The following is a 26,826-nucleotide window of genomic DNA, read 5'->3' on the forward strand; positions in this document are numbered from 1 at the left end:
GAAATCCCTTATTGACTTGTATTCTGAGGTTCTGGACATTTTGTCTGACTACGATGCCAACTACAACACGCAGGACCACCTACCCAGGGTAAGGAGCAGTCAGTCAGCTCCTCATTCACTACAAATGGTTTGCTTTCAAATATGGGCTTAATTGATTCTTCAGTTGTTACAAATTCTCTAACAAGACTGCCTCACTGAGTTACTCAATGTGTTTGTAGGATTTATTTGATTTGTTTTGTTTCTGATATTTGCAAAAAAGGAAAGATGTTGTTATCCAAAATATATATTTCTTCTAATTTTTCAAATAGAATTGCTATCTGTCTATTGATGAATCCTCACACCAGATTCCTGCATTTCAAATTTGTGTTAGTTGGTCCTTTCCACTTCTTTTTCCTTAGGTTTCCTCGTTCTCCTCCATCCATCTGTGTACTCTGCCACAGTCTCTCAGTTTGTCCTCTCCTCTTTCAGGTGGTTGTGGTCGGGGATCAGAGTGCTGGGAAGACTAGTGTGCTGGAGATGATAGCTCAGGCCAGGATCTTTCCTCGGGGCTCAGGAGAGATGATGACTCGCTCCCCTGTCAAGGTAAGTGGAATCAGACTTGCTGATGTGTAATCCTCTTCTTTAGAATGTAAAACAACACAAAAAAGATTTACACATTTACCAATAGCTGGTTAATTTGAAGCCCTACTGTTACTACACTTTGTAATTGAAATGCCATGAAATTAGATTTACTTAGTAACATCAGTTAGTAAGTAATTGCTTATCCAGAATGTAAAATTATTTTATTGGCTACTGTCAACCAAGAAATGAAGGTATTTTGGAAGTTGAAAATGTAAAGAAACCCTGTTTTTAGAGATTAGACTATGCTCATTTTCTTTCTGTAGGTAACACTAAGTGAAGGCCCCCACCATGTGGCCATGTTCAAGGATAGTGGCAGAGAGTTTGACCTGACCAAGGAGGAGGATGTAAGTCACAAAGTCATTCACTCCATCCACCTAATATGAATTACAGCTTTAACTTAGTTCTCTGTTCACACAATTTTATCTCGTCTTTCTTCCTATGTCTTGCAGCTCTCTGCTTTGAGGCATGAGATTGAGCTGAGGATGAGGAAGAGCGTGAAGGAGGGACAGACAGTCAGCTCTGAGGTGCGACATAGTATTTCCATTCAAAGAAGCTGCGACATAATGATTTACTTATGTTTCATGGAATAATCTTTTTTTTTTTTTTTTTTTGCATGTTAGACAATATCCTTGAGTGTCAAAGGCCCTGGCATCCAGAGGATGGTGCTTGTTGATTTACCAGGTGTCATCAGTGTGAGTATACGGTCTGATAAGTGTGGGAATGTTAACACCACAACCAAACTTGTCTTCACAAATACAGTGATACACATGCAGTCTTTAAAAAGCCTTTTTAATGTGTGTCTTTCTCAGACGGTGACTGCTGGCATGGCATCAGACACTAAGGAAACCATCTTCAGCATCAGCAAAGCCTACATGCAGAACCCCAACGCTATCATCCTCTGTATTCAGGGTGAGCCATGAACATACCATTCCCACCATGCAATTATGTCCTATTGTCTTCATTTTTTATTAGCTATACAGCATTACTTCATCTCTTGTGATCTTCCTTCTCTCTGTCCAGATGGCAGTGTCGATGCAGAGCGGAGCATTGTAACTGACTTGGTTAGCCAGATGGACCCCCAAGGGAAGAGGACTATCTTTGTCCTGACTAAGGTGGACTTGGCTGAGAAGAACCTGGCCAGCCCGAGCAGAGTGAGACGGTTTAACTCGTCACTTACCCCTCCATTGGGCTTTTAGTGCCAACTCAACTCAAAAATTGTATATCATATTGACTATGAGTTACTTGGCACTTTTTGTTCCTGTGATGAAAGCATGGATCTGTCTACATGCTTTTTATTATTGATGTCCAAAAAGGAAAACAGTGCCACAGTTGAATTTCATATTATTGGTTGATATATTTTGTATCATTTCTTACAGTGGTGAAATCAATGATAATCGTTGACATCCCATGTGAATTCTGTTAAGAACACAGAAATAGGGAGCAAAACCAGTGTGACTAATAACAAAACAGTTGCATTTGAAGATTTTTTTAAACCAGTATATGACGTACCCACAACTATGAGAGGCGACTATATGAAGCTGCTCCACCAGAGGGAGCCAAGCACTTTGATTTTAACCAGCTTGTCCCTCAACAACCCAATGTTTAGGAACCTTATAGTGCAGACAGGAGGAGCCAAAAAACTTAAATCCTTTCTGTTAAATCTTTTTTTTCAGATCCAGCAAATAGTGGAAGGAAAGCTGTTTCCCATGAAGGCCCTGGGCTACTTTGCTGTGGTGACAGGCAAAGGTAACCTCTATTACTGAGTCATCCAACGTGGAGCATTTAATTTCACATTATTTATTGAGGACTTTCAGATCATGATCACGTCCCAATTCTTTAATTTTGTTTCACGACACTACTTGTGCTACCCAGCAAACTAGATGGAGGTAATTTGTGGTTTCTTCATCATATTGTTGTTTGCATGGGGAAGTTTTTGCTCTGACTTATTATATTATGTAGCACTTATAATATTTTTGTTATTGTTCTATATGAAATCCAACATTACCTGAATTGTCAATTACTCACTCACTTGTTCTGCTATTTACCTGTGCGCAGGGAGCACTGGTGAAAGCATAGACTCCATTAAAGACTACGAGGAGGACTTCTTCCAGAACTCCAGATTACTTAGGCATGTTACACCTGATTCACCAAACGTTAACGTTACATTGCATGATTTAAGTCAAAGCTGACAAGTAATGCATTGATTCAATTAGGGATGGCATGTTGAAGGCCCACCAGGTGACCACAAAGAACCTGAGTCTGGCCGTCTCCGACTGCTTCTGGAAGATGGTTAGGGAGTCTGTTGAGCAGCAGGCTGATGTCTTCAAAGGTAAGACTGCACAGAAAACAGAATAGGTTTATAATTTTAACTTTTATCCCAGAGAAGAATGATTCTTAAACCTTGTTATGTGCACCATTTAGTGGATGTTTGTGTCCAAAGCCCCTTTATGGTGCCAGGCATGTTCTGAAAGTGGGAGTGGACATAAAGTTTTCTTCATTAACTGTGATATTGGCACCTGCCTCTATTCATTACGCTGCACAGGAAACAGGTGCTACTATTCCTGACTCCTCCACCTGCTTTTGTTGGCCTTACTCAGCCCACCCTGCCACACTTCTCTACTCCTCCAGTCCTGCCTTCCAACTGCAATTAGTCTAGACAATTACAAGCCCATTGCTAACTGCACAGGAGATTTATGGCCGTGAGACTGCAGTTCCCATAGGCCCATTGTGTGGTGTATCGATCCGTAGCCCATCAAATCACACGCAGCCGGCCTCAATCGTCCTTGCTTGGTGCCACCGTGGCCCCACAAACCAGCAATTAGCCTAATCTCCACTGTGGATAGGGAGCTGTGGAAAGGGACAGCAGGCTTGGTGTGCGTGTGTGTCCGTGTCTGTGATTCTGTCTCTGGTCTTCCCCTGTGTGCATATGTGAGTACTAAAACTCTGACTTTTGATAAAGTGCGTGTGATCGGCCCCATCCCTTCTTCTCCTAAGGGACTAGTTAAAAGAGTGAGTGTGCAAAGTCCTTACCTACTTTTATTAAAGGATAGGCACCATTATCAGTCTGAAAGCTGCCTTTATATCATACCCAAGTTAAAACAAAGCAGGCCCTGTCCCTGTATGATCATTGCCTGTTGATTATAGAGTATTACTGTTTGCTGTCATCCAGGCGTGACGACAAACACCTGGGAAATGACACATAAGGGAAGGTAGATTAATTTAGAAATTTCAAGAGGTAGATTAAGTTTCTAAATAGGCTTTATGATGGAATCACTTGTATGCAATTATAATGTCACTGATTTTTAAATGTGAAGTTTAAGGTTATACATGCTGGTGTTCTTATTGTAAATGATAAATGATGAAATAATCAATGTCCCTCCTCACCACAGCATCCCGTTTCAACCTGGAGACAGAATGGAAGAACAACTACCCTCGTCTGAGAGAGCTGGACAGGGTGAGAAACAGAAAGTCCTCTTACACAGAAGTTCTCCAAAGGCATATTATACTCATCTAATTGTGCCTTATTTTGAATCCTTGCAGAATGAACTTTATGAAAAGGCCAAAAATGAAATCTTGGATGAAGTCATTAGTTTGAGTCAAGTGACTCCACAACATTGGTAAGTTCAGGATGAGTTATATCTGTCAAAACAGCATTAACCTTGCAAGATTTTATACTATGGTTCAACTTTGTTTTAGCTAATTATGGATTCAGTAGACCCCACTTTCCAAATACACAGTGCTTCCTCCTGTTCTTGAGTCAGAAGTCAGTTGTCACAATGTAAATATTGATCAAATTTTAATATTGTGAGTATTATTTGTTTATTCACCCTATTTAGTATATTGGTCTTACTAGGAAATCCCCTTGAGATGACTGAACTTTATAAAAATTGTCTTCCTGAATTAGATCATATGTTCTGCTACAGCACTCAACTAGACATGAGTGGAAAGCTATTTTTAGGGCAATCTGCTGGTCTTTCTCTGAAAGCATTTACCTACATGTGAATGTCTAGTTATGCCTCACCTCCAATGAGGAAAACCTTGCTAAATGAGATGTATGCATGGTGTTGTGGCTGTCCCCAGTGTGCGTGCCATCAGTTCTCCCAGATCAATACTCTGATGAATGGCCCATGGATTGGAACAGGGGTGGCCCTGTTAGCCAGCCAGCAGCCAGCACTATTGGAGAAAGTGCTTATTGACAGTGAGGAGTGCTAGCCTGAACAAAAGGGGAGCCTAATGAAATATGAGCGTGCCTTTATGATTAATGAGAAAGGCACAACACTGCTCTGGTCTCAGGGGAACTTGGGGAGGGTTTTGTTCCATTGTCACACTGCTGTGGAGAGATAGAGTGAGAGTGCGGAGGCCTTTAGCTGTTAACAGGGTCATACTGAAGCTGTATTGGAATCTACAGTCAAGGGCAATCACAGCAGCACACTGTGACTGCAGCAGACTGCACTGTGAAAGCAGCTGAGCCAAGAACGATCCCTCTTCACTCATTGTTTTCAGGCCCCACCGGGTCACTTAAGCGAACTGAGCTAGACAGCTAAAAGCAACTTTGTTCAGAGCATTCTTGCTTGTTAGATCCATCTTACATCTGAAACAAAACATGATAAGCCGAATCTAAAAAAGGATGTTAACATCTATTACGTTAATGTCGTCGCTCCTTCAGCGTTTTACTAGATCTCAAGAGAACAAAAATTGCAACAACCAGCTTCAGAGTGAGGTACTAATCACATTTCTTTTGAAGTTGCAATGAGTTATCTTTTACCCCTGCAGGGAGGCCATCCTGCAGAAGAAGCTGTGGGAACGTGTTTCTACCCATGTAATTGAGAACATCTACCTGCCTGCTGCCCAAACAATGGACTCTGGTACCTTTAACACCACCATAGACATCAAGCTCAAGCAGTGGACTGACAAGCAGCTTCCACACAAAGCGCTGGAGGTAATGCAGTCTTTCTTAATACAACTGGTCATATTATAATTCAGATTGTAATGTTGAGTATTACATTAAATTGGTTTCATCATGGGATTGTTTTTGATATGTAATTCTTCCATATATACATTATGCAGTTGCTAAAACTGAATTATTACTGAATGATTTGATATTTTAGTGACATTAAGTTTCTATATTTTGTCACAAACTGAATTTATTGTAAGGAATATTCAAAAAGGCAATGGCCTTGTGGTATTATGATTCTTTTCTTTCCCCAAAACACTTCGCTCCTCATCAGGTTGCCTGGGAGACACTGCAGGAGGAGTTTGCCCGCTTCATGGCTGAATACAAAGGCAAAGACCAGGACGACATCTTTGACAAGCTGAAGGAGGCTGTGAAGGACGAGAGCATCAAAAGGCACAAGTGGAATGAGAGGGCCATGGACAGCCTGGTAAACAAACAGTAAATCCACCAACCCTGAGCACAAGGATACAGAGACCTTATACACAAGTTAATTTAATCTGTCCCTTTCAAAAGGCAATTTAGTTATCATCTACCTTCCTTTAAAAGGAAACTGGTCTTGGTGACATTGGTGTAGTCATCATGCTATCAAGTATCATATTTTGTACTGCACTTATTATGCATTTCTATTACATTGCATTACATTATACAACTCTGCTACTAATGTGATTTTTCTCCTTGCCCTTTGTATGTGTTTGTCAGAGGGTAATCCAGCACAATGCCCTAGAAGACCGTTCCATCACAGACAAACCTCAGTGGGATGCAGCAATCCAGTTCATGGAAGAAACCCTGCAGTCACGTCTCAAAGACAGTACGTTAGCCATGATGGCTTTATACAACTTCACACCAAGTGCTAGACTTCCCTTTCTCTATTAAACTGTGATATCTTAGCTGTCAAAATGTCTCATAGCCCTGTGTAGTTAAGTTGGAAAGTCATAACATGAACATGGTTCAAGATAATGAATGGTCATATATACAGCGGTATATATGAGCAGCTCATCCATTTAGCATTTTTCACATTTCCTCTACTTCTGGGTTCATGGTTGACATCCAAACATAGTTGGGTCAGAGCCATTAAATTACGGAACAAACTCGGGAATCGCAGTCGAACACTGTTCTAATGTTCAGCATGGCTCAATATAATATGGCTGGCACAGTTAAACATGTCACAGACACACACATAAAGGAGAGGACAGCTGGTCAGAAATGGTCATTCCTTTGTATTATTTTGTGTAGTGTGTTACTCTGCTTCACTGCCCCTGGTGCTCTGCACCATAGAAATTCTAGATGAAAGAGTTTTTAAATACTTTCAATGGAATTGGATTCTGCAATGGATGGCAAACTGTATGCTTTTCATTCTCTTTGAACATCTGTCTTCTCTCTTCTTGCAGCTGACTCAGTAATTAGAGACATGGTGGGTCCAGACTGGAAGCAGAGGTGGCTGAACTGGAAGAATCGCACACCAGATCAGGTCAGAGTTTGAGGAGTCTCCCCAAATTCCTGGGCATGACTGTGCTGTTGTTTTAGAGGCACCCCATTGATTTTTAAGTGGAAGGATTATAAGACGGGGTATAATACCAGTTACATTACACATTAGTACAGATCCACCTTTTACAGTACCTCAGGTACTAGAGCTTGATAGAAGCACACAGTGCATTGAATAATCATATAAATCTAAATGCTCACTTCCTTATCTTTGACCTTTTAGCACATCCGTAATGAAACAAAAAATGAGCTGGAGCGTTTGCTGAAGCTGCATGATGACCACACAGCCTACCTGGCCAATGACGAGGTCACCACAGTGAGGAAGAACCTCGAGGGACGAGGGGTCGAAGTTGACCCTGTGCTGGTGAGCCTCTAAACAAAAGTTAGATGATGGGAAAAATATGTTAAATCCAGTGTTTGTTATTTCATAGTTGCAGCATTTACAGAGTTTGAGCTTTTATTATAACTACCACCCATTAACTCCCAGAGTGCTGACTTCTTTTCCTGTACAGATCAAGGACACGTGGCATCAGCTGTATCGCCGACACTTCTTGCAGAAGGCACTGGCTCACTGTAGCCTCTGCAAGAGAGGTTTTTACTACTACCAGAGACACTTTGTTGACTCTGAGGTAAGGAGAGGTGAAGAACTACCCTGAAGTGTCTTTCTTTTCTACCTTCTTCTTTCCTGTGTTAATTGTCATTGTGTGAAAAGTTGAACTGTGTCTTCATATTTTTCACAGTTGGAGTGCAATGATGTGGTACTGTTCTGGAGGATCCAGAGAATGCTGGTCATCACAGCCAACACTCTCCGACAACAGCTCACCAACACTGAGGGTAAGGATTAGGGACTTATTTATAATGGAAGATTGTTCTAAAAGGAGGCTCCCACCATTTGCATATAAAAGGAGCAGCAATGGATACTTTATATATAATTTACAATATGGTTCAATATCTAACTCTCTGCCTCCCCCTGTTAGTCATCCTTGCCTCTCAAATTTTAACAAATTGTTTATCATCATTCAGTTTGGTTTCTTACCAATACTTATCTTTTGAGTTATTCCATAATGCTAACAGGTTATTGATGAAAATTTTACTCTATACTTTCAGATGTATATTTTTCTGATGGAGTAAATTGTGTCAGTGGAACCTTCAGTTATTTAGGCGAGAGAGTCAACACTGAGATCAATGGATAAAGCTTAGTTCAGAGTGGTAGAGATATGGATTACTGGGGCAGCTGGACAACCTTTACTTTGTCATATAATTTACCCAAGATTTATAACCAGTTTTCCAGGTCATTGATAATAATTCAATAATAAAATTGGTCCTACAACCGGTATGCTCAAAAACACCCATTGTGAGAATAGACAATTTCTCCCTCAACCATTTTAATGATGCTAAAATGTGTTGATCAAATAATTCAATCTGCAAACGGAAAAATCCCATGCATTGTTTTTGGATTGGATATTGATTGTTATGCTTTGTATGTGTCTTTGTTCCTCCATTTGTCTTCTCAGTGCGCCGGTTGGAGAAAAATGTGAAGGAGGTGCTGGATGACTTTGGGGAAGACATGGAGAAGAAGACCCACCTCATCACTGGTCGCCGTGTACAGCTGGCGGAGGATCTCAGTAAGACTCACAAACACTTGCGAAACAGAAGCTTACACTGAAAGCTGAAATTGAAATGAGTAAAAAGGCAGATTGTCACTGGTTCAGTTTGTCACATTGGATGTTGTAGAGACCATAAATGTGATTTTAACTACAGTCAGTCAACCAAATCCAGACTGTAGTATTAAAAGCATACATCGGCTTCCATGCATTCAAATATGCTTACTTGAATCAACTTATGATAGCTAGGTATATTGTAATATCTAAATAATTCCATTAGAGGAAATCTTAAAGTTGTCAGTAGGTGGCAGTAGTGCTTAAGGTATCTCCATTGACTAGCCAGATAAAGCAGGATTTAGTTGGTTAGTTCTTCAAACAGATACAGTAACTTCAAGTTAAAATAACTTGGATGTCAAGTGGCCGGCTGCTTTTTAAGCTTAGTTTTCCTACTGTCTTCTCTTGTATATCAATACATATGTGTATGTCTGGCCTGATGAGCCTGGACATAAACTTATTCGACATATATGGTGGTGCTGATGACATATTTTTACAATATATTTGGAGACTTGAATTGGCACATGGGAAAGTAAGGATAGGAGGGAGAGTTGTCTGATTCTCTATCAGGCCTAGCCACCAGCCTTGGTCTCTTTTTACACAACTTTACTGATTAAAAGCAGCACAATTTGCAGAGTGCCCACAAGGCATGTCCGGACTTGCTTTCTCTCATGCATTATAATGCATGCATTATAATAACACCCTCTTTACTTTTACCAAATGGCACCTATCTGAAATTGGTAAAATATATTTAGTCGCTTCAAATTGGAAAATGCTTTCTAAACTTGTTCAGGAGTTTATCATGTTCCTGCATACTTGTCAATAATAGCATACGGTGAATAATCTGGTTCCAAAATCAGATGTTCAACACTTAAGATGACTGACACCCACTTTCAGAATTTCGACTCCTAGCCAACATTACTGTTGACTGCATAAGTTATGTATAATTTATGTCAGTGTTAGGCACTAAGTATGAGGAATAATTTTTCTTTTTTTCTTTTTCTGTTCAAACAAAATGAATCATAATTTGAAAAATCATTGTTAAAGTAAAGGTCATGAACCAGACGATACTGCAAATGACCGTTGTGCTTTGTGTGTTTTTTATTTGTCATGTTGGAAATGAGTGGGATGTGGCTTGTATGAGTCAGACTACCAGTATGGCTCTGGTCTCATTTCTAGTCTGGCGTTAATGGTAACCAGAGATGGATAGAGAGGATTTCTGTGTTTTTGGAACTGGTGCAAGCACAAGCACACCACTAACAACCCCTCTAGTTGTTGAGTATTAGTCATGTCTTGGTCTGTGCCACCACTGACATGACCAGACCTGTGTATGTTGTTTGATTCCATGGATACTTTTTCAGTCTTGATTTGTCTACAGAGAGTGGATTAAGGCACACAGGCAGGTCACTGGTCACACTGGTCAGCACTGTAATGCATTAGATTTATTTGTTCCAACAGATCACACTCAATGATCTGTTGGAAACTTTTTCATGCACTGGTAATCTTGTCTATGTGTAAATGTGCATTTGCAAAATAGATTAGGAATCACTAAATGTGAAGGAATTTGACTCATTTACTTTGGTTAAAAAGGCATTGAGGCATGTACTGTATGTAGCATTAGTACCATGAACATGCAGTATATATGCACTGTTAGTAAATTTTGAAGGACCTTTCTTGGGGATGGGCTAATTTTTACCTGTCTCCTTGCTGAAGCCTCCCATTAACAGCTACTTCAGTTAGAGTTGAGTGGTCTCCAGCTTTGGTCTCATTCAACAAAACTCTGCTGGTTAAACAAAGTCTGTATTCACAAAGTACGTGAGGCATGCTGGAACTCTGTATGACACATTCACACGCACTCATAATGATAATTCCTATAAACACAAACACACACACACTGGGAAGTATAATTTACACACATCTACCTCAAAGTATAACGTAAACACACACTCACACAACTATTCTCTCATTCATCCGTTTCAATAGTTACATTTTCTTTCCTCAACTACTTCAATGTTTTTTGCGATGATTTTTGCCAGTGAGGTTTGATTAAAGCAGTTTTTTTTGATTATGAAGAACTTCACATTAATGAGTGTGAAGGTTTTAAACAAGACAGAATAATACAGATCTGTGCTTTCATCTCAAAAGCATGACCCTCGATTCTAGAAAACTCAAACCCACACTAATCTTATTTCATTGGCAGATTTTTATAGTTATACTAGGCTGAATGATTTCCATCTTGACTTTTTTTCTGGCAATATTTCCTTTAACTAAAAGAGTTTTATTATCAGGGTTTTTCATTGTCTATTCTGAGTCAGTAATAATCACTTTTTTTTTTCTCAATTTTTACTTGATCTCAAATCAGATTCCATATGAAATTTAAAGAGCTTAAAAAGCTATTAAAAGGTTTTTGCAACTTGCAGACATCCTGACCATATGACCCATGCATTAGCCATATTCTCCGGCTATGTGGTGACACGATTCAACTGGCAGTGCCTTGCCCTCTGGCCCTGAGAAATCTTGTCCTCATCTACTTCCTGCTGCCAGATATTCTTGGCTTTTATATACAGAATCTAATTGATGGGTGTTCCTTGGGCTTCACACACTCAAACATTAACCCTGTAAGAGTTATTTGTTTAGACTCTTACGCATGCACACAATTCCCATTGTTTCCTCCTTCATGTGGGCTTCCTGTCTACTGATAGGGGACTCATGTTGTAAAAGCCTACAGGTGAATGAGGCAGGGTTTGAGTGGTTGGTCTATCTGTGTGTGTAATGTGTGGGTGTTTGTGTTGGTTTGGTTGAGTCAGTTATTGCCCTAAGAAAACTCTGAAACACCCCTCCATTGACATTTTTTTACCAGTTACTACCAGTGTAAACACAAATGTGCACACATGTTCTCATATCACATAAGAACAGAATACACAATCTATTGTGCATTTAAGAAGACAAACATTTAGAGTAACGTCACACATGTACACACAAAGATTTTATACAGGCCTACTAATTCATACAAGCACAGTCAAATTACATGAAGAGAGATAGAGAAAAGAGACACAAAATCAACAACTTTTTGGCCAGGTAGTTAAACAAGGGGCTGTTTTTACCCCCTCCACTGTGGAGTCATGACACCAGCCTAGGGGAAAGAAGAGTGCATGTACACACACACACACACACACACACACACACACACACACACACTCCTCTCTCCGTTCCACACACTGTCAGGAATGCCCAGACCTGCCTGGCCTTGCAAATCCTATAAGGCAATTCAATCCCAAACTTTCCCAAACAGGCATGACGTTCCCACTTCCCACCACCAAAGACTCCCCTCAGCGGTAGATGTGGGAATGTGGTTGGAATCTGTCATGGGATCCTATAGGGTAGAAACACACCTGTTCATACACACACACACACACACACACACACACACACACATTCACTCTGACAGGCTCCTGGGGTCCAGCATGGGAACCTTGTAACTTCACTGGCTATTAAATCTCATGTTTTCAGTCTTTTTTACTATCATATCTCAGAATAGTAAACAGCGACCTAAAGTGACTTGTAGAATGGTGTGTTTAATTTTCTGCCAGAGCACATATTATGTCTTGTGTTTGAACCTCCATTATTTGTGTGACAGAGACACCCTCACATTCTGCATCTGCATCATTACAAGCTGCCAGTAGTAAGAGGGGTACAAGGATTAGACCCACAGCACTCAGATTTCTATCAAAAATATTTCTGTTCTGCTAGGAAATTAAACATGAGGGAAAACTGTAGATAAATCTAGAAATACTAAACCTAGCCCTAGTTTAGGCACCCTGGTCGTCTAGGGGTTTAAGGTGCTGACCATGAACCACAACATTACCGGTTTGTGTCTGGCAAGGGACTTCTATTTCATGTTATTCCCCTTGTCTCCCTTTCCTCATTTCCTGTCTGTCTCCATAATCTCCTCTCCAACAAATGCATAAAATGCCTGGAAAAAATACTAAAAAACATCTAACACCACTCATTTTGTTCTAACTCATAACTGCTTTATTGAAGTATTCTGTAAATACTGTACTTCTCAGCATGCCTATATCACTTAGTCCTAATTTTATGTTGATGTCAGGTTTTTCTTTTCCACCTACCAAGAAAGTGTGTTCCAGAGTTTCAGCTTTGTCAGTCTGTCAGGTTGAGTTAGTGGGTGAGTGGAGGATCTGGGTCATTAGCTGTCTGACATTTTGCACAGGGCTTTCTGTATAATGTGGCCTAGACCCATGTGTGTGGCCGTGGGTATATGGGTCCATCAGTCTAGACTGAACTGCATGGCTGATGGGCTGACACACCTCAAAACACAAAGTGTGCAAGATTCCTTGGGGCAAAAGTTTTTGAAGAAACAAACTTTATCAAAAGGTTTTCTGTGTAAAAACTTGTGGAGTTCTTTAGATTTCCTTTAACATTCTTGTTGATTTAATTAGTGATGCATTGACATGTCTGGTTACTGCATTATGATGTTGCAGATTCTAGCTGGGCATAAAAGCATTCAGTCAAAATTCACCCAATTAATCGCACAAATGCCTCATTCACTCAAGACATTTCAGCCGTTGGCAGGCGTAGAACCTGTGGTCTTTCAATCGGGAGAAGTGTGTTTGTAACGCCAAATACAGCCTTTCACTAGAGCAATTTTAGTGTGGTTTTTCAAATCAGTGGTTGGACGCTTGATAGGAGTTGCACACACCTCTTCCTAAACTACAGGAAAATGGGTTTTGTGCATGTCTGTCTGTAAAGCAACGTTCCTCAACGCGTTATGAAATCATTGTTCCTCAGAGTTGTTGTCCTCCTGCCTCCAGCCTTTTAAAAGACAGCAGGTCAAAAAGCCTCAGGTCCAAACTATAGCCTGACCTCACAGGTCAGTCAGCTAATACCACAGGCTACTTGATCCAGCTAGCTTTCTTTTCCCTCTCTCTATCTATCAGGATCTCTCTGTCACGTTTTCACTACCTCTGTCAAATTCTGTCCAACTGACCCTGTCCCTGCACCACAGACAGGAGACACCACATTCACCTGACAACCTCTCCTATAAGAAAAGGAGGGAAGAGAGGAGGGAAAAGAGGGAGAGGGAGAATGGATAAACATACTTAACAAAGGCAGAAATGTGCTCCCAGGGACAGTCTGCTGTTAAGCTCTATCTGCCCCTACTCGCAGACAGGCCCAGCATTGCTCAGGTTACCAATACAGGTCAGGTTTGTGCGTCAGTGAGTGAGAGGGTGAAAGCATCATTAATGAGTGGTACAATGTACATTGCAAAGAGTTGTGTGTGTGTTTGTCAGCATGTACCAGACCAGCTGTATGGCACAGTGCCGCCTCTGGAGCAAAGCCCAGGCCTAATGTGCAAGCACAGGCCTCTTAAGAGACCACTAGGATGCTGCTTGGCTGCTTCATTGCCCCTCATAGAATTGTGTTTTGTGTGTGTGTGTTGTACTGGAAAAAGTCCTGTGATGCCTGATTTGAGAACGTGCACTATACGAGAGAGTTTCCAGAATCACAACTCTATTATGGTGGTGTTGGTTGTCATATTAAATACTATGAGACACTTTACACTCGTGAGCATAGATCATGACTGCACCATTTTTGCTAAAAGGTTGGTGTCAGCAAATTATGTCATGTGCGATATTTGCCGTTTATAACATAGAGAGGGCACTGTCAGTGGGATTTAATGCTTATGTTAGCTTCAAGGCAAATGTTTTAGCTCTTGTTTTATTCCTACACAATAAGTTTTGAGTTTAAATCTATTACCTTCTCCAGATTTGCGTGTTCCTTATTTCCCTTTCTACCTCTGACCCACAGCCTCACTTTGCTTTGGTAAATTTTTGTAATATGTGTATAATATGTAATGTGTGTAAATGGCAGCGGTGCTAGTTCTGTTTGTGTTCCTCTGCTCCTCTTCTTCTCCTGGCACATAAATTGGCTGCCTATAAAAGAGAATAAGTGCTTCTCGGCTGTCTCTCCCATCTTGCTGGCTGTTTGTCCACCTTGTCAGATTGGTGAAGAGTGTGCTGGCAGGAGCACCTGAGCACAGGAAGAGTAATAATTTCTCAGTGACTAATTGAACAGAATCAGTAACTCAAATACTATTTTTCACTGCATTTGACAGTTATATTAAGAGTGAGGGATGAGGATAAGTTACTTTTCTGTTTTATTTTTAACAGTTCGGAAACATCCTATACAGTACATTACCTACATTATGCTTGAGCCTCGAAGTGAAGCATTTTATAGCGTTAGCATTTTCCGATACCAAAATCAAGTCCATTAGTGTCACACTTTGGTTGCTAGCATATTATTGCAAGGGCTGATTCAAATTAATGAACACCTGGCCAACGAAAACAAAGTTCACCATCTTCAGTTCAGGCTTGTTGCTACTGATGAATGCAACAATGTGCAGAAATTTATGGATTTCAGCTTTGGTGTTAAGGTTATTTGAGGGTTAAGGAATTAAAGGTGTCAACTGAATGTGCTCTCAAGAACAGTGGTAATGTGTGAAGTGTTTGCATGTTTGCACATGCCGTCACTTTCTCCTTTTCCTTTATCTTGTGTAGAAGCAGAATACAATAAAGCTCTGGTTGTCTGGGCTTGCTCACCGGAATGCCCTCTCAGCCTCACGCTCACTTTGTTTCCTTTCATCTCCTCCCCCTCCTCCTCCTTTGGACAGCTTCCTCCAGAGTGATTAGCGAGGGCTCAATGAGAAGTGCTTCTCTGGTCTCCTCTGCTCTAAGGGATGACGTATCATCTTAAGGTGTTGTGTGCACATTTGCCTGTGTTCAGGAGGGAGCGGAGCAGTTGCTGCATTTGCACAAACCTTATAGCTGGCTCATGTTTTGTGTGCAGCTTTAAGTTCTGTTCCTATAGGTATTAATGCTTCTGTTGCTTCATCGTCCATGCTTCTGGAAACTAGATTATTTAGATGCTGTTGACATCATAGAGTTAGTTTCATCATACTGTACATCTTGTTTACAAATCAGATATAACCTAATGCACCCACTGAATTTGAACATTTACACATGAATCATGAAATGGGCCAGTTACAAGCAATTATATACTTAATCACAGTATGTATAGTACCTTATACCATCTATACATGTGGTCTCCTACCTTTTGCACAGTTCTTTCAGTGAGCCTATGTCACAGCTAATATAAGAAATTTTAAAAAATGGCAGTTTTTGTGTCGCACGGTTTCGTCTACATTCATGTTTTCAGATCTTTTCAAAAAGTTCACCATCCACGCTAAAATAACAAAACAGCTTCTTTAAGCCAACAAACAACTAAATTGTGTGTTGCCACAATCATCTGTTAAGGAGTGTTGTTTGATATCAGGTTCATCCTCTGTTCTAACTCTAATCACTTATATTGTATTTGTGTATAGCTGAACACGTTATACAGTTGTCACTGACAGTTGCCACTACACCACTACATAAGTAGGAAATTGTAATTTGTTCAGTTTACAAATGATTCACCAAGGCCAAGTTAATTCTTAGTCTGCTGTATTGAAACCGCAGATCAAATCACTTTTTTATGCCAGTGTAGTTCTCAGATAGCTGTTGGCTGCAGATGCAGAGAGTTTGTGTCTTAACGTTGCTGCTAGATGTCAGTACCTGATCATGTTTGTGTGTTGGAAGGTTGACAAACATCATCATTTTTGTAAAGTAAACTTTCCACCTTGATGTCATATTTGGGACTATTGGCCTGAGATGCACTCTTACATTAATATGATCTATATGAATTTGACTTATTACTCTATCTGTTGTTTTGTTTCTCCATCTACACTTCTGTCTGGCGTTGTCCCTTTTCCGCGTCACTCCTTATTTCACACTGTCTTACTTCTGTGTCTCTCATTCCTTGGCTCTTGTCTTTTTTTTTTTCTCCCTGTCTTTTCTTGCTCTTTCTGTAAACCTCATCTCCACTCTGCCTGACCACAGTCTTCATTGTCTCTGAATTAAATAGACGGTGTTAGCAGTGTGGCTGTGTAAACTTAGAGGCTTAGTAATGTTACAATATAAGTTTGTTTTTTCCCACGGAGGAGGAAACCTCAGGCTGCAGTGTTGCTGCCAACTGATCCACTTTCTCCCCAGGAGTGTCAAGTACACAAACACTAGATCAACAGTTGTCATAACACTAGCATAGATGTGGCGGCCCTTCCACATTTATCCAATCTTGTTCTGTTAATGTTGTGTGAGAGAGACTTCTGAAATGAATACACTACTTTTCTATTGCAAGGCACCTTAAATGATTTATTATTACTGTTTTCTTAATGCTGTGTGCACTTCTAGATTAATGAAGAACAAAGTTAATACAGCCTGAAAGACATTTTTGTCGTTATATCTGGTTTACCACAGTCGGCATTCTGCCCCTATTATAACTGATTTCCTGCTGTCCTGCTGATACTGCTGATATATGGTTTCAGAAATGTGATCACCCGGGTCATGTTTTCTTCGATAGTTTTTGAAATGGTCCTACATAAAATTTCCACCAATTAAACATTTAGCTTTAAAGACCCCCTCTCAGGGAAAATCAAGTTTTTAACCTTGTTAACAATTCCACATGGTGTTTTTTATATAATACAAGACATAACATGAAATAAGCAGTCAACGCCAACTGCATATTTCCACCTTGGAACCGCAGTGAACCAATGACAGTCTCATAAAAATGGATTCAGACAGCCAGGGATTCATACCTCACATTCCCTAAGGAACCAGTCACGTCAACTTGTGGGGACGGGTGGGCAAAACGAAGCCGAAACATTGTCAGTACAGAGAGCGAGAGTTTGCGTTAGCACAACCACTAACACTGTGTCAGCCACTGCCAAACATCATAAACAAATAACAGATGCTAACCGTTGTGATACGTATGCTAATCGCCCGTTTTGGTGCACCACAGTCTCTTCATCTGATACGCACTGCTCTTTCACCTGTCAACCTTGTGCAAGCAGCGGTGGTGGGTGAGGCCTGTTCCAGGATTTCTCAATGAGGGAAAACCATGTGTAACAAAATATTAATTATAGCAGAGTATATTTACATATTTTGACCCAGATACACTTGCTCCTATCCAGCATCTGTTTGATAATCTCTTGATAATACAGCTGTTGATCATTGGTCAGAGTGATTAGCTGTTAATAGGCGTAGATGAAGCACTTAGATACCTTCTGTGTCGTAGATCAATATGAAAACATATTAAGTACAGTAGTGAATATGTGTTTGTAATCCCTGAAATTAAATATCCACTGAACAGCTAACACTGACATTGTTCTTAGCTACATTTCTGTAAAACCATTCCCAGTATTTACAGTCAGATTAAGTTGGCTGAGAGACCATCTGCAGGTGATGTGGCTGCCTCTGAATGTCCTCCCTAGACAGAAACTCAGGAAATAACTCCAGCGGACTAAGGAAATAAGAAAAAAGAGCTGTGTGTTTTAGATGACAAGCAATCAAGAGGTGCTGATGGAAGTGGTGATAAAAAATGAAACTATAAAGGAGAGTGTAAACCATCATTCATTCTCCTCAGGGAAAAAGAGAGAGCAAATGTGGGAAAAGAGGAAAGAGAAGATGGTGTGTGACTGGAGGGGAACTTCAGCGAGACTTCTGTTCACATGTTTGCAGCAGTGTGGCCACCTCGGACCCATTCCCACTGATCCACTTCTCACTCACACACATCTACGTATACATCAGGTGTTGGTTAAGATGCGGTAATAGGAAAACCATACACACAAAAAAAGAACATATTGTATGTGTGGCTAGGCATGCTGTGTGTTTAAAGTCTCTTTTTTGAGTGTGAATTTAATTTACGCAGGTGTTTTTGATCGAGTGTCAAGAAAAAGATGAACTGGTTATTAGTGTAGTAATGCTGCCTTTATCAAGTACTGCGCCACTTTTTGAGTAGTACATTGTCTGCCTTGCATTTAAATAAAACACCTGCAGTCCAGTGATTCCAACCTATAAGCCTGAACAGGCCTTTTCTAGAGGTTCAAAGGAATTCCAGGTGCGTTTACCATCTCCTCAGTGTTATATGGATGGGAAGGTGTGTGGGGTCTAGAGCAGCTGGAAACATGATTTTACCTGAGGGCAGCAGGGAAGAGGAGAGTTGGACTGTCGTATCTCTCTCTGTCGTCTTGTTTGATCGGGTGGTTTGGGGTCAGCGCCGTGTCAAGAAGGGACTGAGTCAAGGTGATTAAAAATTGATCCTTTATGTTTAGGCCCAGTTATCAACTGAGTGCGTGCATGTTTTCCAACTCAAGTATGTGTGTTTTGTGTGCTCAGTCTGGACTTTTGTTAACTTAGTCCACACACCTGTGGCTGATTCAGTGGAGGGGAGTTTCTCTGAGGGATTATGACGGGATCTCAGTTTAAACCAGACTTATCAGCCTCACATCCTCAGGCCCAAGTGGCTTCTCAAGATTGATTGCCACTTAGCTTCAGCACAGGCCTCCATTTGAGTGCAAAAGGTGAGTCTTGGAAAACATCAGACCCCTGAGTTGCTGTGATTTACACGCATAAGTAGGCTCACTCAGACCTGTTCATTTTTAAGAATGGTATGGGGAAATGATGGTGACTTGTTTGCTGCTGTATTTAGATGATAAGTTCTAGTTAGTCTTTGTTCTATTCTTTTGTATTATTTACAATTACTGTTGTCTCTCTTTTCTCAGTTAAATTCCCTAAGGCCTCAAGCTAAACCCTCCATCTCTCAAATTTTCTCATCACTATCCTCATCTTAACAACCCCCTGCACTAAAATGTTTAATGTTTGGCCCTTCAAAGGCACAAGCAATGCTTGTCAATAAAACCTGCGCTTCGCCCAGCTCTTCCAAAAAGATTTTTCCTGCATTTTACTTTTTGTTTTTGTTTAGTCTGCCCTCTGGCTGACCCCAGGCTTTTGACCTATTTAGACCTACGTATGTCTGTCCCCAGGTTGGGTTGCTCTCTCCCAGGCATCTGTTTTCTAGATAAGAGCCGTGAGTATGAGGGCTGATTCATTGCTCTGTCACTGACATGGCGTTTGGGCCGTCGACGTTACAGATCTCCCTGTGTCTATGTCTCCCATGGCCCAGTTTTTATAGCGTGACAATCCAGATTTAGTGACAAATCAAGCAGCATGCTGCGGAAAAAGGCTTTTCTGTTTGTTACATTAAGAGATCATCTTTCAAAGAAGGAAACAGCAGACCGTTTAAACATTCAGTGTCCCCACCTACACTGTGACCTTGGCAGTCATGAGATATAAAAAGTCTCTTCATGAATGATGACAGGGTGGGACAGGAACTAAACCCTCCACCCCTCTCTCTAGTGACCATACAGTGAACTGCTGCCCTCTTGTCAGTACAAAATTTCAGAGTACCATGCTAAAGGAGCCTCAACCATGGCATCAAACTTCATCCACTGAAATCTATCTATTGCCACATCTTCATAACATTCACCCTTTCTTTATGGTCCCCTTCGTTTCACATCCAGTGAAGAAGAGTAGCCATCTCCCACAGGAAGAGGATTAGTTGTTTTTTTTCTATCTCACAGTAAGTTGCAGGCCTCCCTCTCATCTGTTTCTCTCCTCTGTTCTCCCTCTCCTCTGTGGTGGCTACTTGTCCAGCAGGGCCACGCAGTTTCACAGTCTAATTACAGGTCAATTAAAGGCTTTCTGGCTCAGCCCTCCTTCTGCCAGCGCTTCGGCCATAGCAGGCTTAGGAGACTCTACAGAGTGAGAGTGAATGAGATATCATTTCATGTGGAGATCAGCCGAGAGAAGGCCTTGAAAGAGGGGATTGGGGGAAAAGGCTCCCCTCTCTTTCTCTGAATGGGCGAGAGTCCCTCCACCCTCGGCAACCCACACAACACCCAGCATCTTAAAGAGGGGGCCTCTGGGATAGAGGCCAGAGGATTATGGGAATATTCATGACCAGATAAAGGGGTGAGCGGTTGAATGACTGTGTTTTGGGCCTCATCTCTTAGGTAAACAGGAGCCTAAATGGAGTTTTAGATCGCTACTCCCACTGCTCAGAGAGGAACAGGCCATAGTGACTCTGTCCACTGTTTTTTTTTGTTGTTGCATTTCCACAGAACGAAAGAAAGCCTTGTTGTGGCCTTTTCTTCCTCTTGCTGCTGTCTTTTGGTGGCAAACAGATGGTGCTGGTGGAAATAAATATCTGTTTCTCACAGTTTTTATCCACAGAATATTGGCTTTTCTGAAAGATGCCATTCACATTCACCCGTGGCCTCCTGGGCTCCTGAAAGCTGCTGAGGGCTCATTTTTAAGTCATTAAGCATCCTGCTGTAAGGGAATGGTTGATGGGCCTTGCTGTTCTCATTTATCCCATCTCATGGTGAAACTTCAATGCAGGGAGTCAGGTGCAAGTAAACCTTTAGCTGCAATTTCTATCGTGATAGATGGCCGGTCATTTTAGCCTCATTCTGACACACAGGTCGGGACTTCCAAGTGGAAGTTTTGACATTTTCACTGATCGACATTCTTCACCCTACACTCATTCTACAGTCTCTGCCTTAAACTAATTATACTTATCAGTTGCTGAATATCTTTTGTTTTTAAATGTATATAATGTCATGAGAATGACATGAAGAAAGAAAATAGTAAAGACTTAAAGGACAGAAAGAGAAAGCTGGCTGTCAGTGGGTTGTTTGAGGCTTACCTTGAGTAAGCATCAGCAGCTAGCTAAAGCAGAGGCCCCATGAGCAGCCAGTCCGAAACAGCCTTCCTCAACATTGTCTTCAAGTTTTGTTGTCTGTGGTTTGTCCAAAATCAAACAAATCTGGAGGTTCACTCAAGAGTCAGGATGAGACAACCCAGTGTAGGCGCTCTCTCACTCCAACAGTAGATCAACCAAGTGAATCCTGAATGCTGCTAAGCTTAAGCACTTATTACACCTGCATCTTGGTTAATTGTCTGTCCACCATCTGGCAGCCAAAAGAAAGGAGAAAATTGATCATGTGGACCTCATAATAAAAGCCTACTACTCAACAAAGGTCTATGTGTAGCGGGTATTGCATGTTGTACAGATTGTAGAGCCCACGAAGTTAAGGTTAGGGATCAGTGGTGGGTCTCAGTTGCGTCAACAGCCACAGACGATGTTAAAGAAAAGGAGGGTGATTAGCTTCAAACCAGTGTCTTTTCTTATCACAAGCCCTACAAACGAACCTCTAGACCACTGCTGATCTAGCAGAGCTCAGTGTCTCTGCCCGACAGTTGTCAGTGTTTGACCCGTGTCTGCATCTGAAACACTGAGTCTCCTTAGAGCATCATCAGCCACATCTAAACCCAGTTATAGGCTTTGAAGCTTGAGCCAGGGGATTTCCCAGGTTTTGATGATCTGACAGTCAGTACCCTCCTTTCCACACACCAACCAGAACTCCACACCCTTACACCTCACGTCTCTTTTTCTTCAGGTCAGACAGATGTTGGTAATCCTTCTCTGATTGGCTTGGATTGAGGTATGTTGTCCTGTGGTCAGGGCACACAGCCCACACGGCTGAACTCTGTCAGTTGCCTTTGAGCTGTGCCCTGCGGTGGGCTGTGTGTTGGAATGGTGTACCGCAGGGTTATGTTTCATTCAACCCCACACCTGCTGCAGTGACTTGTCAGCGTGCCCCTCGACAGGCCCCCTTAATGCCTCCATTAGGTGTTGTAATCTCCCACTAACGCCCTGCCATTTTGCCTGAGTGTGTTAACAGAGTATCAAAGGCCGGGGATTTTTTCTTTTTTTACCACCTGCCAGCGGTGAGTGTGTAGGAAGGTGAAAAGAGGTGGAGGTGGCATGACTGCACAGCTCTCGCTGGTTTTCAAGTAATTGAGGTGGTTGTGTGTGTGTGCACCATTCATGGCCAAGCTTTTCTGGCTGTCAGTCAATTTTTACGTGTGTGTGTGTAGGTGTGTGTGTGTGTGTGAGTGAGAGAGAGAGAGCACTCCTCTTGTGTTATCCACTTCTCAGGTCTGCTAGTGTTTCTGGACGTGTGTGGGGGTGTGCCTGCATCTCTCCTAACATCCATTTGCTTTTCATCCGTCAGGAAAAGGATACCTCAGCAGCCGTGCTCCCATCAAAGGGGCTGCACACAAGCCCCTGAGTACGAGATTTAGTTTCACTCCAAAGCACGCACGCAGTTATCACCTTTGTGCCGACCTGAAATGGACACTTAGGACACCGTTGCTCTGTGGTCCAAACCACAATGATTTATCTCCCTGAAAATGGACAAGTCTTTTTAAAGCTGTGTTTTCATTGGGCCTCCACGTAGGAAAACAGTCGACAATAGGTTGCCTATGGATCTCGTGGGCCTGATTGATCAAGATACAGCAGTGCTAGTTTGTTCTTCAGAGCCAGTGTTTGAGTTTGTGCTTGGGGGAGATCCAGACAGATTAGTGAGGGCGACAGGGAAGCTGGAGAGCCATCCAGGCCTGGAGGTGCAGCTGGCATTGGGAGCTGTGGCTTCCTTTTCTCTGCATTGGCCCACAGACCTCCTTCAGCCTCTGTTTAATCAGCGATTAAGACTGCTTTCGATGACTCGCTCATCTCGTGTGACAGTACATGTTGGGTGGAAGGATTGCTGGTCTTATGCAGTCTCCGGACAATAGGAGTGTACTCATGAAAAGAAGTTGACTGACTGTTTTTCCAGTAGATTCCCTCCTTTTATGTGAAATGTTGTTGTTATGGTATCTCCCTCTGTCCATTAGCAATGTGCCCGGGAGGTACATACCATGAAAAGGGAATGGTGAGAGCTTTGATGTGGTCTGTGCTAACTGGGAAAGGGTACCCACTTCTTCATCATCAGATGTGTGAAGGAGGTCTGCCTTGAGGTTTGGCTGTCACAGTCAGAGGGGACCATCTGGTGTTTTGGTGAAAAAGTGAGAGAATTTCTACCTGCAGAAATTCACTTGATCAATGATTTATAATCAGCTACCCATGCTGATGATGAAAAAGATTTCAGCGGTTGTTGGAAATGTTTAGTGCTGAGGTTAACAATTCTGTCCATTAAGTCTATTCAGTCTTTTAAACACCAGAAAAAATGCCCATTGGCCCAGCTGATGTCTTTGAATATCATGATTTGTTCACCCAGTAGTCTAAAATCAAAAGATGATCAGTTAACAATTATTTAAAACAGAAAATTTCTCACATTCTTTTTCTTATATCTAATAACTATTATCAGAAATGCAATTGTTTCAGCTCTGCAGTTTACTATACAAAGTACAGCAGCAAATCTACGTATTCATGAAACTGGAACCAGTGAATTGTTGGCTTTTCTTCATTTCAATGTAATTCAGAATCAATTTTTTGTTTGGTGACTGATCAACTGATTGACATTGTTTCAGCTCTAACAATGTGTTGGTATTTTTTTGTGTGTGTGTGTGTCAATATTCTGCGTATTTTTGACCAACCAACTGACTTTGCGTGCTTCTCTGCAGAGAAAGTTCGTGAGATCCAGGAGAAACTTGAAGCCTTCATAGAAGCTCTTCACAAGGAGAAATAAGTAGGTATTTGCCTCTGTCTGTTTTACCAGCTACATGTATCAAAATCATCATCAGTAATAATCAAAGCACCGACTTATTATTCAGTTATGTTGTGAAAATATAGTAAAGGTTAACACAGAATCAGGGCAATCAACAGGGTAAATGGTAACTGTATGTATATCTGATTTGAGTTTCCTTCCTCTTTACAGAACAATTGAAAGTACATGTTTGGATCACAGCAGAGAGATGCACTGAACAAAGACAAGTAAATCTGTAAATGACCGTCATCACCTCCTTGCCCTGCCTCACCACACCATCACCTGATTTTAATGTCCCGGCTTGCCTTCCTGTCGTCCCCCCCCATCCCACCCCACCCCCACCCCCACCCGACAAAGATGGAAGATGGACCTGGACCTGAAGGATAATATGGAGGAACAGTTTTCAAGCTTTCTTTGATTTTCTTTTGTTTTTTTCTTCTGTCTTCTTGCTGTCCTGCATCAAGAGGGGGACTTCTGCACAGGAGCCCAAACAAACAGTCAGATCAGGAGGAAAATGAGAAGCTTGCACAGCATTTTCAATAAATAAGGCTTGTGTACATTTTCATCTCCCCACTTTCTTTTTTTTTTTTTTCTCCTGGCCTTTGGTGTTTGTGTATATGTGATTCCAGAGTGTGTGCAATCACTGATCTGTGTACAGAGAAATGCACAACACTGTCACTGGTCCTGATGGGTGAAATAGCCTTGAATTTCATACCTTTATCTCACCTGGTGCTCACCAAGTCACCCAGCTGGTAGACTCAGAACTTGCCTCTCTTAAAAGTTCAAAATAATCTTTTTGTTGCACTTAGGATCCAAAGCACTTAAGTTATCCCTCCAAGCTAAATCTGTATTCTCCATTTACTCTACATGTAAACCCAAATAAGACTTTAGTTCCAGCAGATGTTCTCACCTTGAATCTGTAAGAATTGAAAGTAACAACATGGTTCAACATCCAGCTTCTTCTCAGCTCTGAAGGTTTTGGAAATAATATTATGTAAAGATGTAATTTCTCATTATTTTGGTCTAATGGGGTGAATTTGACAAATCGTGTGTTTGTATGTCTGCCAAATGCACATAATGCTCTGGCCATGCCTCTAACTCACGTTTTGTCTCTGTGAGTCTATGTGTAAAGCTCCATCATTGTACATTAACATTTCATCTACTATATATCTGCCTGTGTTTCAACTGACAATTCAATAGTAAAACTTCCAAACGGAAGAATAGGATACCCTCTTAATAGATAAAAATGTAATTAAACAAATTCAGGATGTTTGTAGAGCATTTAGACACATGATTAAACCAATTACTGCAGTTTTTAACTGATTATGTGATCATACATATGAATATATTACATTGTTATACCTATTTATATGGTATATGATGTCATTACTCAACATCCATATTACATTGTCAGTTAAAAAGTGTCATGATCATGGTTAAAAAATACATCAGCTACCAATTTATAGATAGATCTCATTAGATTTTGAAACACTATTACAATATTTGTCAGTTGTGACACCCCATGTCTCCCTTTTTGTCTTGCATCCAGTCCCTCCTGATCAGTTGGTCCAGCTACACAGGAGGAGGAGGGTGATGTCATTGATATGTTTGCAAGCTGCATCAGGTTTCATGTCATTTGTTTATTTGGCAGGACACTTCAGTCTGTGTACTTATCCACTCTTGTGTCTGTGATTGAATCGTCATTAAGATCTTACACCTCTTGCTGCTTCTGGGATGAGATCAAACACCCCAAAAACAAGGAAAATGTACAGAAATAGTCCTAACAGTCAAGAACAAAGGAAAAATACAACATGCTGGTGGGTGATTTTAAATCGAAAATGTATATTGCTTTCGTCAACTCACTGATTCTTCCACCTGTTACTGTCCAGGGCCGGATGATTCTCAGTCTTGTGCTTCTTCCTCACTCTCATCTTCCACTGTCTTCTTATCTCACATTGCACCACTCTTTGCACCTCCCTCATTTGGACCACTATGACTCTTTCCATCACCCATGCAGACGTCCACTAACTCTTCCTAGCTTAAAAAAACTAAACTGTCATATATTTGACAAAAGGGAGTGAGAGACTCTGTAAACCCCTTTCCATTCATTCATGCATATGTGTATAAGGACACATGGGTCTATATAAATAATATGCCGTGCATTCTGTACAGCTAAAGTTAAGCACGTGTATGCAGAGTGAGCCGCTTGTGTAACAGAAAATCGGTGAGTTGGTTCAAACAAATGTTTTATGTTGTAGAGAGTAATGTTTGCATGGTGTACCCCATCAGATGTGCTTTATTTATTAAATTTGTGTTTAAAAGGAAAAAGTGCAAATAAAATTGACATAAATAAAAAAAAAAAAAAAGATTTTTCATGACGCGCCAGCTTGTCCTGTCACAGTTGAACCAATCTGTACAACAGTGGAAGTCGCTTTGCTGTTGGGTGCATCGTCATCCAGCTCAGTATTAGCAGTTTTTGCTTTTGTGCCATGTTGATAGTGTCTTCTGGTCAGTCCACTGCTTTGGTCCAGACTGAAATATTTTGACAACTCTTGGATTTTGTAGAGACATTTATGTTCCCTGGATGTGGCGTTCCCTTGGCTTTTCCT

The 26,826-nt window shown here is 41.2% G+C and overlaps 1 protein-coding gene across 4 annotated transcripts in view; it reads left to right on the forward strand.

Annotated features, from left to right (window-relative positions):
- Nucleotides 1-26,589, forward strand: part of opa1 (OPA1 mitochondrial dynamin like GTPase) — a 36,509-nt gene extending 9,920 nt beyond the window's left edge. For all 4 annotated transcript variants that reach the window (XM_056378529.1, XM_056378531.1, XM_056378530.1 and 1 more), the window contains 22 exons: nt 2-88; nt 469-582; nt 885-965; nt 1,071-1,145; nt 1,242-1,313; nt 1,431-1,530; nt 1,642-1,772; nt 2,295-2,367; nt 2,677-2,749; nt 2,835-2,950; nt 4,011-4,075; nt 4,162-4,238; nt 5,395-5,560; nt 5,850-6,002; nt 6,275-6,383; nt 6,964-7,043; nt 7,281-7,421; nt 7,570-7,686; nt 7,798-7,891; nt 8,572-8,682; nt 24,135-24,199; nt 24,389-26,589. In XM_056378529.1, coding sequence (XP_056234504.1) covers nt 2-88; nt 469-582; nt 885-965; nt 1,071-1,145; nt 1,242-1,313; nt 1,431-1,530; nt 1,642-1,772; nt 2,295-2,367; nt 2,677-2,749; nt 2,835-2,950; nt 4,011-4,075; nt 4,162-4,238; nt 5,395-5,560; nt 5,850-6,002; nt 6,275-6,383; nt 6,964-7,043; nt 7,281-7,421; nt 7,570-7,686; nt 7,798-7,891; nt 8,572-8,682; nt 24,135-24,199 — 2,100 coding nt within the window. In that variant the 3' untranslated portion in view covers nt 24,389-26,589. The remainder of the gene's footprint in view (nt 1; nt 89-468; nt 583-884; nt 966-1,070; nt 1,146-1,241; nt 1,314-1,430; nt 1,531-1,641; nt 1,773-2,294; nt 2,368-2,676; nt 2,750-2,834; nt 2,951-4,010; nt 4,076-4,161; nt 4,239-5,394; nt 5,561-5,849; nt 6,003-6,274; nt 6,384-6,963; nt 7,044-7,280; nt 7,422-7,569; nt 7,687-7,797; nt 7,892-8,571; nt 8,683-24,134; nt 24,200-24,388) is intronic.
- The last annotated feature ends 237 nt before the right edge of the window (nt 26,590-26,826 follow it).

The sequence above is a fragment of the Seriola aureovittata genome, chromosome 6 (genome assembly GCF_021018895.1).
Source record: "Seriola aureovittata isolate HTS-2021-v1 ecotype China chromosome 6, ASM2101889v1, whole genome shotgun sequence".
Lineage (NCBI taxonomy): Eukaryota > Metazoa > Chordata > Actinopteri > Carangiformes > Carangidae > Seriola > Seriola aureovittata.